This window comes from Hyperolius riggenbachi, chromosome 11 (genome assembly GCF_040937935.1).
Source record: "Hyperolius riggenbachi isolate aHypRig1 chromosome 11, aHypRig1.pri, whole genome shotgun sequence".
NCBI lineage: Eukaryota > Metazoa > Chordata > Amphibia > Anura > Hyperoliidae > Hyperolius > Hyperolius riggenbachi.
Genome location: NC_090656.1, coordinates 49,437,320 through 49,452,423, shown reverse-complemented (window position 1 = coordinate 49,452,423; position 15,104 = coordinate 49,437,320). Strand labels below are relative to the sequence as shown.

Sequence of the window (15,104 nt, the reverse complement as noted above, 5' to 3'; positions counted from 1 at the left end):
AAAGGGATACTGTAGGGGAGGTCGGGGGAAAATGAGCTGAACTTACCTGGGGCTTCTAATGGTCCCCCGCAGACATCCTGTGTCCGTGCAGCCAGTCACCGATGCTCCGGCCCCGCCTCCAGTTCACTTCTGGAATTTCTGACTTTAAAGTCAGAAAACCACTGCGCCTGCGTTGCCGTGTCCTCGCTCCCGCTGATGTCACCAGGAGTGTACTGCGCAGACACAGACCATACTGGGCCTGCGCTGTGCGCTCTTGATGACATCAGCGGGATCGAGGACACGGCAACGCAGGCGCAGTGGTTTTCTGACTTTAAAGTCAGAAATTCCAGAAGTGAACCGGAGGCGGGGCCAGAGCATCGGTGAGTGGCTGCGCGGGCACAGTATGTCTGCGGGCGACCATTAGAAGCCCCGGGTAAGTTCAACTCATTTTCCCCCGACCCCCCTACAGTATCCCTTTAAAGGGAAGGTTCAGGGAGTGGGAAAAATAAAAATCCATATCCACTTACCTGGGGCTTCCTCCAGCCCGTGGCAGGCAGGAGGTGCCCTCGCCGCTTCTCCGGAGGCTCCCTGTCGTCTACGGTGGCCGACCCGACATGGCCAGGCCCGGCTGCCAGGTCGGGCTCTTCTGCGCCTCACGAGGGCGCGCTGACGTCATCGGACATCCTCCGGGCTGTACTGCGCAGACGCAGTAGTTCTGCGCCTGCGCAGTACAGCCCGGAGGACGTCAGCGCGCCCGCGTGGAACGCAGAAGAGCCCATCGGAGCGCAGAAGAGCCCGACCTGGCTGCTGGCCTGACCAGGTCGGGTCGGCCACTGGGAGCCTGCGGAGCGGCGGCGAGGGCACCTCCTGCCTGCCACGGGCTGGAGGAAGCCCCAGGTAAGTGGATATGGATTTTTATTTTATTTTTTCCCACTCCCTGAACCTTCCCTTTAAATTCGTGTAATCTTAAACTGATGAGTCTTGTGGGAGGATCGTTCAGAAACAGCCTTCTCAGTCTGCCGACAGTGTGTACACACGCGCTACTGTCGCCTGAAAGTCCGCCCAGCGGGAGAGTCTGACGGACCCGTCGTTGGAGGCAGTAGTGCGTGTGTACTCACCTTTAAGGTGGGTACACACAGATAAAAGTCTTTGGAAAATGAAAGATCACAGACCAATTTTTCCCTCTTCCATGTAGTATGAGAGCATACTCTACAGAGTATATTCTATTGAGCTGAACTACCCATCAGAAATCTTTGCAAGATGCTGCACAATTCAACAGATCAGTATCTGCAAAAGATCAGTATCTGCAAAAGATCACTTCCTGCAAAGTGCATTCATAGTCTATATCTGCAGATCTCATACACACCTTGTTTAACGGACAATCATCTGAAGATCCATCCTGGTGGATCTGATCTGCAGATGAATGTCTGTTAAAGAGACTCTGTAACAAATTTTTCAGCCTTTTTTCTACTATCCTACAAGTTCCTATATCTATTCTAAAGTGCTCTGGCTTACTGCAACCTTTTTAAGTTGCTCCATTTCTATAATAAATCAAATTTACTCTCCTTTGTTAGGCTTGTCAGCCCAAAGAGGAAGTGGCTGTAATTGTTTACAGACAGGAGGAGGTTACACTGATAGCCCGGCTCTGAGTTTCTTTGAGTCTTTCACACACTGAAAACTGTGAAAAGCAGAGCTCACACATTCCCTGCTCTCAGTAACTCAGTATCATCTACTGATAAAAGCTGATAATTGTGAGAAGCATAGCTCATAGACTATTGCAGAATGCAGACACGGACCTGCTATCAGTAATCACTACTAAAGATTGCAGCATTCTTTACGAGTTAAATCTTTTTCTAAACTATGAAATAAACTCTAAAGGCTGAATTTATTGTTCAATAATATAACCTTTCATGGAAACTGTAATGCAGTTTACAGGGACATGCAATATTATGATGAACTTCCTGTTTGGCAGCCATATTTTTTGTTTACAAAACAGTTTATAAAACTGTTTTTTATGGGCCAGGATCCTGGTGGGGAGCAGCGAAAATGTGACAGAGGGGGACAGGAGATGAAAACCTACAGGCTGGTATGTTTATTTATATGAGGTTTTTAGGTTACAGATTCTCTTTAAACAAGGTGTGTATGAGATGTGCAGATATCATAGACGATGAATGCATTTTGCAGGAAGTGATCTTTTGCAGGAACGGATCTTTTGCAGATACTGATCTGTTGCATGTGTACAGCATCTTTGTGTGCAGCATCTTGCATTATCTGATGGGGAGTTTAGCTCAATAGAATAGACTGTGTAGGTATGCCCTCATACTACACAGAAAGGGGTAACATTTGTCTGTGATCTTTCATTTTCCAAAGACTTTTATCTGATGTGTGTACCCACCTTAAGGATTTTTGTACCACAGCCCTGTAATAAAGCCTAGTTGGCAATGGGAGAAATGCCAACCAGGACATTAGGGCACATAATAATCAGCACAGTGGAGAAACAATAGAAGCACAATTACTGAATTGTTAAACCTGGGAAAAATTGCAAGAATAAGTTAATAAAAAGACTAAAGTGGTTTAAACCCCTTACAGTACAAGCATACATAATTAGGAAAGTAAACGCCATATGAATTGGAGGCACAAGTTGTGCTCACCTGTTACGAAGCTGAACAGTGATTGTATATGTGCTCTGTCCTTAAAGTAAGACCTACTTAATCCATTCCAGATGATATCAGCCACTCTGCGGATTAAGTCTCGACCAGAGGAGCCATTTTCTCGAGGATAGGAAGACAAATCCACAGCACCCTTCACTTGGGCTGTGAATCGGGCATGGAGTGCCTGAGCTACTGATAAATCCATGGATGGGAAATAGGGTATTCCGTGTTGCACGAGCCCCGGCTTTGCATTCTCATCAGAATCCTTTGTACGGTCTTTTCCAGTTCCAGGCTTTGAACTTTCATCTGCAGCCGTGTTTTCTTCATGCAGTACTTCCTTGTCTTTCTTGCTCTCTGCTTTGTTAGTCTCCTTTCTTGCTAGTTTTACACCAGTCTCCTTAGAACTGACATCCTTCTCTTTCCTTGTCTGGGGTCCCACACTTCCCTTCTTTGCATTATCATTCCTAGCACCTTTCTTTCCTTGTTCCGCCCTAGGACCACCTCGGTTTCCTTGGCTCGTCAAATCCCCACGTTTTTTCTTTGCTGCTTCACCGCTTATTTTAGACAACAGATCAGGGTCTCCTGGTATGCTATTCACATTAGTAGGGATCACTCGGTTAACTGCCAAGAAATGCTCCACAAAGCCAATAGTAAGAGACAGCAGAGCTAGATCAGGCTCGGGACGTGAAATTTCCCATTTGAAGAGACTGATGAGAGATTCCAAGGAGTAAAGGGGAAAGAAGGACTTCTGGCTGTACAGAAGTCCCATATTTATGAAGCAGTACCTGTTTGAAAAGGAGAAACAAGGCCTGTTAAATGTACCAACAACAATCAAAATGTGCTACCTAAAAACTTATAAGAATTGCATATACAGTATAATCTTGTTATAGTAAACTCCAAGGGACCAAAAGAAGTGGTTTACTAGATCAGAAGTTTACTATATCAGCAATTGTCCTAGAAATAGCCCAGCTTGTCCTGGTACATTCTCTGCAGCAAAGGATAGAGATGGGCCGAACCTCCTATTTTGGGTTCGCGAACCTACTGCGAAAGTTCGGTTCGCGCGAACTTTTGCGAACCGCAATAGACTTCAATGGAGAGGCGAACTTGGAAATTTAGAAATAATTATGGTGGCCAGAAAAATGATGAAAAAGATGTTTTAAACGGTCTAAAACCTGGACAGAGACATGGTTGAGTGGGATACACGTCAAAAGTCTCAATAAAAAACCTAGATTTGATCCAAAAGACCACATTTACTTACGGTAAAGTCTTTTCCAGTAGTCTGAAGGACAGCACCCCTTCTTGAGACTTGTCTCTCCACCCCACCGCTGGACAGGAAGCTAAAAGATAAAAATTTGCATAGCAGATATGCGGCAGCATAAATACCCCCCAGCTCACCTAGAGCCCTCAGTTATAAAAAGATTATATGGACGTATGCATACAACAAAAAACAAAACCATATGTATATTTACCTTAATATTTCCCACACAGGGTGGGTCGCAGGGGTGCTGTCCTTCAGACTACTGGAAAAGACTTTACCGTAAGTAAATGTGGTCTTTCCCAGGACGTCTATCAGGACAGCACCCCTTCTTGAGAGATAGACAAGATGAAATCTTAGGGTGGGACCACTGCTTGAAGAACCCTTCTGCCAAAACTTAAGTCTGCACTGGATAAGACATTAAGCCTGTAGTGTCTGACAAAAGTATTTTGGCTGGACCAGGTGGCCGCTCTGCAGATCTGTTCGATGGATGCACCAGCCCTCTCTGCCCAGGATGTGGAAACACCCCTTGTTGAATGAGCTTTGATTGGAGTAGAAAGTAATTTACCCTGGGATTTGTAAGATGTAGTAATAGCTTCTTTAATCCATCTGGCCAATGTAGCTTTGGAGGCCTGTCTCCCCCTAGATATTCCTCCATACAGTATCAACATTGAATCAGATTTCCTCCATTCCTTAGTTTTTTCAAGGTAATGAATCACACATCTTCTTACATCTAGACAGTGTAGACGTCTTTCCTTCTCATTGGTTGGATTAGCACAAAAGGAAGGTAAAAATATCTCTTGGGATCTGTGGAATTTAGATACCACTTTAGGGAGAAATGCGTTGTCTAACTTTAGTGTAATTCGATCGTCTGCAATAATACAATACGGTTCTTGAATTGACAAAGCCTGAATTTCACCAATTCTCCTGGCTGATGTGATGGCTAACAAAAAGGTGGTTTTTAAAGAAAGAAATTTGTCGGATATTTCCTTTATGGGTTCGAATGGTGGTTCACACATAGCCTGGAGAACAGTATTTAAGTCCCATGAGGGAATTTGAGAACGAACTAATGGCCGAATTCTCTTCAGAGCCTGGAAAAATCTGATAAAGTATTCTTCTGCCGCCAGTCTCCTTTCCAAGAAGACACTGATTGCCGATGTCTGAACCTTCAAGGTACTGACACTTAATCCTTTTTGTAATCCCTGTTGAAGAAACTCAAGCACTGACGTAGATAAAGATAAATCTAAAGATTTCTCTTTACACCAATTCAGATACACTGTCCATGTCTTATTATAAATATCTCTGGTTACCTTTTTACGACATTGTATCAGGGTTTCGGATAATTTATCCGAGAATCCTCTAGCCTTCAAGATTTTCCACTCAGCCTCCATGCTGTAAGGTGAAGAAGTTGAAGGTTTGGGTGAAAGGCTATGCCCTGCTGTAGTAGATCCTGTCGACTCTGAAGAGTAATTGGCTGACATACTGTCAATTTCTGTAACAAAGTGAACCACGGTCTCTTCGGCCAGGAGGGGGCTATCAGGATCATTTGAGCTTGATCCTGTACAACCTTGTTCAGAACCTGTGGAATGAGTGATATTGGGGGAAAACTGTACATCAACTGTGTTCCCCAATTTATTGAAAAAGCATCCACTGCCCAAGGTTTGTCTAGGGGACATAGTGAGCAGAACCTCTGACACTTGGCATTGTCCTTGTTGGCAAAGAGGTCCACTTCCGGGGACCCCCATTGATCCTTGATCTCTTGAAAAACTGATGGATTTAGGGACCACTCGTCCTGTTTCAGAGGGGACCTGCTTAAGAAGTCTGCCAACTGGTTGGCTGTACCCTTTAGATGTCGGGCCTTTAAGGACATTAGATTCCTTTCTGCCCAATTTAGGATTTGTCTGGTTTGGGACCACAGTAATGAACTTCTCGTTCCTCCCTGACGATTCAGATAAGCTACCACGCTGCTGTTGTCTGACCTTATCAGCACATGACACTGTCTTATGTCCTGACTGAAGTTTTGTAGCGCCAACCAAACAGCCTGAAGCTCCCTGCTGTTCGATGACCTGGTTCTCATCCTGTTGGACCATTGTCCCTGAGCTGGACGACCATCCATGTGTGCTCCCCAACCCCATAGACTGGCGTCCGTTGTTATCACTAACTGAGATGGATAATGCCACAGCCGACCCTCTGATAGATGTGTGAGATCTTGCCACCACATGAGTGAGACCTTTACACTGTAGGGAATGAACACCTTCTTGTCCAGAAGTTTTATATCCCTGTTCCATTTTGTCAGAATCCAAATTTGCAAGGTCCTGGCATGGAATTGACCCCACTGAATGGCCGGAAAGGCAGAAGTTAGGAGTCCCAGAACCGCCATTGCTTTTCTGAGGGAGATGTAGTGGGCCTGCTGGAAAGAAGAAACAGTATTAAGTATTGCAGAAACCTTCCTCTCTGGTAATAAAAGCCTTTCATTAGTAGTGGAAATATTGAACCCTAAAAATTCCATGAGCTGAGAAGGAATTAGGGATGATTTGGAGTAGTTAATAAGCCATCCAATTGACTGCAAAAATTCCATAGTGGATTCTACCTGTAGTAACACTGAGTCTCTAGATTGCCCCCAAATCAATAAATCATCCAGATAACTAAGAACAGATATGGACCTGTCCCTGATAACTGCTAATACTTCTGACAAAATCTTTGTGAAGAGCCAAGGAGCAGAAGAAATTCCGAAAGGTAGAGCATTAAACTGGAAGTGTCTTACCTTTCCCTCCAGGTGCACCGCAAATCTGAGAAACTGTTGTGAATTCAGATGAATTGGAACATGCAGATATGCATCCTTTAAGTCCAGGGATGCCAGGAAACAATCTTTCTGTAAGAGAGTTATCACAGAGTAAATATTGTCCATTCGAAATCTTCTGTATCTTATTGATTTGTTTAGTTCCTTTAGATTCAGGATAAATCGAAACTCTCCCTGAGGTTTCTTTACCAGGAAAACTGGGGAGTAAAATCCCAATCCCTGTTGACATTTTGGAACATCCCTGATCACTCTCTTGTGTAGCAGAGAGTATATTTCCTTTTCCAATGCTAGACGCTGTACAATGTCCTCTGGAATTGGGCAAACAAGAAATTTTTGAGGAGGTGTCTGCGAGAACTCTATGCTGTATCCCTCTAGAAATATTTTTAATAGCCACTGATTTTGAAAGGTTTCCTGCCATGTCTCGTAAAAGTGGGTAAGCCTTCCCCCCACTGGGATGCTGGCATCATTGTTTATTAGCCTGGGTAGAAGAATGGGTGGCAAAGACTGGTTTACCCTTCTGTACTTTATAAGGGGCCCATCTTTTCTCTCCACCTCTCCTGGTAGGGGCCTTATTATCAGACTCTGACTTTGTGTTGGCACGAAAGGGACGTTTAGAAGGAAAAACTCTCCTCTTAACAGGAAAGTTCTTCTTGACGTCAGCAGTTCTGTCTAATGTCTCATCTAGTTTAGACCCGAATAAGAATTCTCCCTCGCAAGGAATTCCACATAGTTTGGCTTTGGAGGAATTGTCTCCCCTCCATGTTTTGACCCAAACACCACGCCTGGCTGAGTTGACTAATGCAGTAGTCCTAGCAGTAAGTTTCACTGTGTCGTCTGCTGCATCAGTCATATAATTAGTGGCATTAAATAGGTTAGGAAAATCCTGTAAGATTTCCTCCCTAGGTACTCCCGTGGCAATTTTATTTTGAGTCTCCATTAACCAGGTTTTAAGGGATCTACCTACAGCTGTAGACGCCACGGCGGGTTTGAATGTAAGTGAGGAGGACTCCCCTGCTCTTCTCAAAAGATTATCGGTCTTTTTGTCTATAGGGTCTTTGAGGTGCCCGAAATCCTCAAAGAGTAAATCTGTATTCTTTGAAACTCTAGACAAAGCTGGATCAAGCTTCGGAGAGGGACCCCAGAATTTCTGATCCTCAACGGCAAAAGGATACCGCCTGTTAAGGGTCCTTGGCCAAAAGGCCCGTTTCTCAGGGTTATCCCACTCCTTTCTTATCATATTTTTTAGGGAAGAATGAACCGGGATAACTGAGGAATGAGGATCAGATAGGCTCTCATACATTTGATCCAACTGTGATAGAGACTTCTTCTCTGACTCAATGCCCATAGTATTATGCATGGCAGCTAATAGATCATTAATAAGATCAGGTGAAAAAGCAATATGTAGAAGCTTTCCAGAGGCGCCAATAGAATAAAAGTCACTTAAACGAGCTTAAAACCGATGGGGCAGTGGTGGGCCTATCCCATCCATGCGGACAAAGCAAACAAAGGAAGGACTGTGGCATCAACAGTCAAACAACAATTTATTTATACTCCACAGTAAAAATAGGCAACGCGTTTCACGGGCTCAATCCCGCTTCATCAGGCCAATGAAAAAGGAGCATACAGCTGAAAACAAAGTGTCAGAGGACATAGTGTAAGGCAGGTTTTGTGAGTATCGCTCATGTTCACAAACAATTCAATGTCAAAACATAACTATATGAACATCAAAACATATTCAGAGGTACTTATTATGCAACACTCTTAAATCATGCAATTCTATGCAAAGTGATTTTATGCAGTACATTTTCATGTAGAAAACTCAGGATTTAGCCTATTAGCTCTACTGGCCACTGTATTCCTTTTGCTTTTCATGCAACAGTTATACATAGAGGTACATTTGATCAGGTGAATAAATGCATGTAAATTAATATGTTCCTTAATGGGATCAAGTGGTATATAATAATAAATGGGAGCTACCTGTTGATTCAGTATTGGGTCTAAATTTAAAGAAAGACGGGGGAGGGCAAACGTGTCACCAAGAGAGGTAAAAACGTATTTACAGCTAAAAGGACAAAGAGTAAAAATATATAGAGTAAAAATATGGAGTAAAAATACAGAACAAAAATATAAAGTAAAAAATATATATATATACACATATTATTATCTATAGACTATAGGGTAAACATATGTATTATTACCAGGATGAGGACGAGGTCAATCAAAGTATAATAGTACTAGAAATGGTAGTGATAATGATCTCTGTTAAACAATAAAACAATAGAACAAAAAGACAATCAAACAACAGACCAGCGTTGCCTGAACACTGGCTTACCTTAACAGCATCAAAACCACACTGAGCGCCTCTGTAATCACATAGAATGCTCCAGTGTCTTAAGAAGGGGGAGTGTAAGCTTTTCCACCAATCAGCAACTGCCATGTGGAACGTATGATGTCATTGCTGTGGGGCGGAGTAGAGATGGAAAAGTACCAAGTGTAAAAAAAACCAAAACCTTTTTTAAAACAGTCGATTCCAATAACTACATCCACTTTAACAGTTATCATCACCGGCCGTGGACACTCAATACCCCATATTGTCAGTTTAAACGTATTTACCGCAACTGTACTGAAAATATTGACTATGAGGAACAATCTAAATTACTGACCAAAAAATTCACAGCTCGTAAATATCCTAGAAAACTGATTAGAGACGCCAGTCGGAGAGCAAAATCTATGAACCTAGCTCCACCGTCCTCCTCTCCGACCACATCAGACCCACCACCACGGTTTATCACAAGATACAACAAATTTTTGATTTTTCCCCGATTTCTCTCTTTCCTCATCCTCAGAAATTTCCTCGAAGGATGAAATTCCTAATTCTCCCTCAGATAATTCGGATGCTACCGATTCCTCAGCCCTTCTCTTCCTAGAAACTGGTGCCGGATTTAAGGAGACTAGAGGGGATCCTGGAGGAGGATTAGGGTCCTCAGGCTGCGCCACCTGTGTTTGTAGAGAGCCCTGGATACAGGATGATGATGATGCTATGGCGGAATCCTTGATTTCCTTAATAGCTGTGGTCATTTCTGATCTCATCCATCCCATTAGATCCTTAAATATCACAGGAGATTCATTTTTCACTATTTTATCTGTACAATGGTGACATAATTTCCGACTTGAGGACATCTTTGTATTGCATAATGGACATTTCTTTTCCCCTTTAGAAGAAGATGTAGAAGCAGATGCAGATGATGATGAATGATGCTGGGAACTTGATTTATCTTTTTTAGGCTAAAATAAAGCAAAATATGGGCTAAATTAGTGAAGCTCTATACAGCAGCATTCAAACCCCATCACACATCTATACCCCCGGTATTAGAGCACCCCTGTGCCGCTTACCAGAGAGGGTTCAGCGCCAGACTCAGCAGATAGCAGTGGAGTAGGGCCTGTAGCGTCCTCCATGTTGCCAAAAGGTGGGAACATGTACTGCTAATTATTTAAATAGTGTTGGGTAATTACCTTATCTCCATCCAGGTGCGCCGAATTGCCCCTGCAAATGACGCTTCCTACTTCCGGTCACGCGGGACGCAGCGCGTGACGCACTTCCGGTAAACGTCTGGAATTTCCCTTTGCGCGCCCATGCGCGTATATAGGTGCTGCCAAGTTGGGAGAAGCCTCCTCCACGCTGTCCGGGCTGCACGCCGGCTCCCCTGACCAGCTCCAGCTACAGCCCGCAACACCGCTGCCCCTGCCACCTGACAATGATGGCACCGCGGAGGATCCCCTGCGCTCCGTCCAGGACAGAAAAACAACTGAGGGCTCTAGGTGAGCTGGGGGGTATTTATGCTGCCGCATATCTGCTATGCAAATTTTTATCTTTTAGCTTCCTGTCCAGCGGTGGGGTGGAGAGACAAGTCTCAAGAAGGGGTGCTGTCCTGATAGACGTCCTGGGAAAGACTGTTTTAACCACCCTGGCGTTCTGATTAAATCGCCAGGGTGGCTGCGGGAGGGGTTTTTTTAAATAAAAAAAAAACGATTTCATGCAGCCAACTGAAAGTTGGCTGCATGAACGCCCACTAGAGGGCGCTCCGGAGGCGTTCTTCCGATCGCCTCCGGCGCCCAGAATAAACAAGGAAGGCCGCAATGTGCGGCCTTCCTTGTTTTGCTTACATCGTCGCCATAGCGACGAGCGGAGTGACGTCATGGACGTCAGCCGACGTCCTGACGTCTGCCGCCTCCGATCCAGCCCTTAGCGCTGGCCGGAACTGCAGGGCCTGAGCGGCAGCCTCCGGCGGTGATGGACGAGCTGAGCTCGTCCATACCGCCCAGCTGATTAAGGTCAGATATTTCATTGAATGTTGAATTGCAGGCCTACACTGCTTTACAACATCAGGAAGTGTAATCCTCCCCTCCTCCTCCGGAGGGTCTTGTCTTCCAGGGAATTGTAGGATTTCAAAAGCCAGCTCACATACATTGGCCGGGAATCGAACACAGGTCTAGTGCTTGGTAGGCAGCTCTCCTCACCGCTATACCACCAACAACACTACATGCTGAAGCCAGCCTAGCATGTACCATTATGATATATCCAAGAGAAAAATGAGCTTGCTTAGGGATTTTTAGGATGTCAAAAGCCAACTGACATACATTGGCCAGGAATCAAACCCAGGCCTACCACTTGGTAGGCTGCTATCCTAACCATTATACCACCAACACAACACACTACAATGCTACATGCTGAAGCCAGCCTAACATGTACCATTGTGATATATCCAAGAGAAAAATTAGCTTGCTTAGGGATTTGTAGGATGTCAAAAGCCAACTCACATACATTGGCCAGGAATCGAACCCAGGTCAACTGCTTGGAGGGCAGCTATGCTCACCACTATTCCACCAACACTACAGGCTGAAGTCAGCCTAGCTGGCCTGGGAAGGATGAAAAGCTAGGTGGCCATGCAACCATTCCTGCTAACCTAAAGCTTACTTGTGTCTTACAACTCATTGGCTTAAGACTTTACCAAATCCAATGCTCCAATATGGGGAAGCTTCTCTGTTTGCTGTTTTATTTTTATTTTTTTGGTGGTGTCACAGTTCACTCATCTCTTCAACTACAAGAAAGGCCCAGGAGTAGTCTTAGCTACCGTAATATCTATATTAAGGCAGGGCCCTTATTACACTTTCTCTTACAGGGCTATGGAAACCGTTTTGCCCATGCGATAAAGCGAGGTGCAAAAATGAAATTATGCCTAGCAGAGGTTGGTTTTAATCCATCAACCTCTGGGTTATGGGCCCAGCACACTTCTTCTGCGCCACTCTGCAGTCTGCTTACATTTTTAAGGAGGGAGAAGTTGTTGTGCAGTGTTCTCCCCAGGCTCTTTTAGCCGGGTGCTCCACCCGGCTAAATTTGCTGACCACCCGACTGTCATCGGCTCACCTCCTCACCTCCGCCTATGCTGTAAGCAGAGTTGCCCTGCAGTTCCATCTCTCCCCACCCGGCTGCTTTTTCATGCCACCCGGCTGGAAAATAATCCTGGGGAGAACACTGTTGTGGGTTGCTATATAAGGAATAACAATCAGCCAGGAGAAAGCTAACAAGCCTAACTAAGCTCTCCCTAGTAGTCTGTTAGCAGCTGTCCCTTAACTAATTACTTTAGGCAGATGAGTGAGTAAAACGGCTGGAGAACCTTGCCTTTTATAAGGGGTGGCAGTGGGCTCCAGGAGTGAGTGTAGCCTGTTTGGCTACAATGTGCCTGCTGACTGATGTACAGGGCCAAAGTTGACCTTAATGGAGCATTATGGGGGCGGGGCGAACCGAACTTCCGCAATAGTTCGCCTTCGCTGGCAAATGCGAACCACCCAATGTTCGCCTGGAACCGTTTGCGTGCGTACCATTCGGCCCATCTCTAGCAAAGGAGCAACTCTGTCCTCCTATTGGAGGTATAGCACAAGCACTTGCACATTTGGTTGACTACAAGGTTACGTATACCTTAGGGCTGCATATCCAGGCTGGACAAATCTATCATTTACCACCACACTTCCGCGTCCCCTTGCGGGGATGAAAATCGCAGCATGCAAGGAAGAGCCGCTGATAGCTGGTAAATGCTTTTCCGCAGGCTTTCAGAAATGCATTTGCATCAAGACGCCGGATTGCTGCAGGCGACTGGTTCAGACCACTGATGCTGAAGTGGGTAGCTCACTTCAGCTTTGATACTTACCTAAGAAGGAAGGCTCTGGATACTATAAAGCAGGGATGTCAAACTGGTCCTACGAGGGCCGGGGTCCTCACACATTTTTGACACAGCTCAAATGAATTGATAGGTCTGAATCAGGAAAGGTATGGTCCATCAGGTAGAACACATTTCTCTTTCTCAGTCCATACTAAGCACTGGCATGGATCTGGCCCTTCAGGCCTGGAGTTCGACACCTGTGCAATAAAGCCTTGCCATTCCTCCTGGGTAGAGTGGTGCTTCTGTAGTCTTTGTAAGTACTTGCATCCCTGAGTATTTTCGAACATCCCGCATGCAGGAGCCTGGACTCACATGTGCGTAGTACGGATGAGCACATCTTCGGAAATACTCAGAGATGAGTACTTTCAAACACTGCCAGATGAGGAAGTTTAACTGGGCACAGCGCAGAAACATTGGGCAGCGCAGAGGAACAGGAAGCCTCTATAGTAGTGGCTGGGAAGTATAATGATTAAGGGCTGTGCCTCTAACATAGTGGACATGGGTTCAAATCTCAGCTCTTCCTAACTCAGTAGGCCAGCATCTATTCAGTTAGGAGTTCTCAGACAAGACACCCTAACACTGCTACTGCCTACTGAGTGCGCTCTAGTGGCTGCCTCGCAAGAGCTTTGAGTCCAACAGGGGAAAAGCGCTATACAAATGCTGGAATTATTATAGGATCCAGATCCTTATGAAAGTACTGTATTAAAGGGGTTCTGTGGGGGGGGGGGGGGGGGGGGTTGAGAATAAAAAGACACTTACCTGGGGCTTTTACTGGCCCCTGCAGATGTAATGTCCCACACCATCCTCCAACAATCCGCCGTTCCTTCCCGGTCTGATATCCGTCTAACAAGACGAATAGTGCTTGCTCCTGCATGCATCATGGAGAGCTTACTTACCATGGTTTCTTGTACTGCGCCTGCGCAGTAAGCTCCCAATGACTTGCACGGGAGTGAGAACATGCGCAGCCATGATCGCGCAGCCGCAGTTGCAAGAGATGACGCGTTAGACCGGGACCAGCGGCGGGGAACAGCGGATCATTAGAGGATGGCATGGGAGATTACGTTTGCAAGGGGCCAGTAGAAGCCCCAGGTAAGTGTCTGTTTTTTTTTTTTTCAACACCCCCTCCGCCCAGGGAACCCCTTTAAACTTGTTGTGATTGTCCTAACTTTAAGTTTGCTATATAAGGGTAAGTAGGAACAGGCCAATAAAAAGTCTTCATACAGAAGAAAAACATAACTAAATGCAACAGCATTTATTCACGCAGATTTGTAAAGAAGTCCTAAAAAGAGTAACACGATGAGAGGAGTATTGGGGATCCACGTGACAGGAGGGAGCTGAGGTTCTTTCCCGCCTGCAGCCCCGCACTCCTCCAGCAATAGCAGCGATCCCGGCCCCGCCCACCTCTCATCACCACACCGCTAGCCGCGGCCACACTCACCTCCGCAGCACCCGGACAGCTCCCGTCCTGTACTGTCTACCTGCAGGAAGTTCACATCCCGCTCCCTCTCCGGCCAGCCAATGCCGCTCTGCTTCCGTATGACATCCTTCGCTAACAAAAAGGGAAAATGTCGCCGCGTAGGGTACAGTCTCCAAGAAAATGGCCGCCGGTCCCCGCCTCCTGAAATGCCGCCCTAGCTCCGCCCACACCGCCTTGTCATCTTTCTAAATCATCTATAAGCACAACAAGAAGCACGCACGCATGTTTGCTCTGTAGTCGTGTGCAGGTGTGTGAACTGTGAAGAGACATTCCGCCTCTGTTGAGCAAAACTCAATACTTTCAGTTTGATTATATAAAATGTTTTCAACTTTTGTGCAAAGCGAACCTGTGAGGGAAAAAAAAAATGTTAGATATATATGTAGAGGGAAGACTCTGGGTGATCCAGGGGCTTCTCCAATTCGCTTTCACTCCATTGCTGCTCGCCAGGACTCCCCACTTCTTTACAGCCGCGCTCCCATCTGGTTACGAGCGCGGCCGCACTGCGCAGATGCACTGATTGCCTGAACCTCTGCAGAAGTATGGATGGAGCAACGCGTCCACAGATTAAAAAACTGTGCACAAGCAGCTCTGTGCTACTGCACAGGCATGGGCTGTCAGTGTGCCTTCCCAGTGCTGTCATGCTCATACAGGGATGGGAGCACAGCCGCGTTAATATATATTTAAAAATCCCTTGCACATGTGCAGCATGGATGCCCTTGTCCTT

The 15,104-nt window shown here is 45.7% G+C and overlaps 1 protein-coding gene across 1 annotated transcript in view; it reads right to left on the bottom strand.

The window, feature by feature from the left end:
• The window catches only part of MEN1 (menin 1), a 43,838-nt gene extending 29,334 nt beyond the window's left edge, over positions 1 to 14,504 (bottom strand). Inside the window, exons 1-2 of the mRNA XM_068261536.1 lie at positions 14,342 to 14,504; positions 2,631 to 3,415 (exon numbers count right to left, since the gene is read on the bottom strand). Of these exons, the coding sequence (XP_068117637.1) occupies positions 2,631 to 3,399 (769 nt within the window). The 5' untranslated portion in view covers positions 3,400 to 3,415; positions 14,342 to 14,504. The remainder of the gene's footprint in view (positions 1 to 2,630; positions 3,416 to 14,341) is intronic.
• Between the last annotated feature and the right edge of the window lie 600 nt (positions 14,505 to 15,104).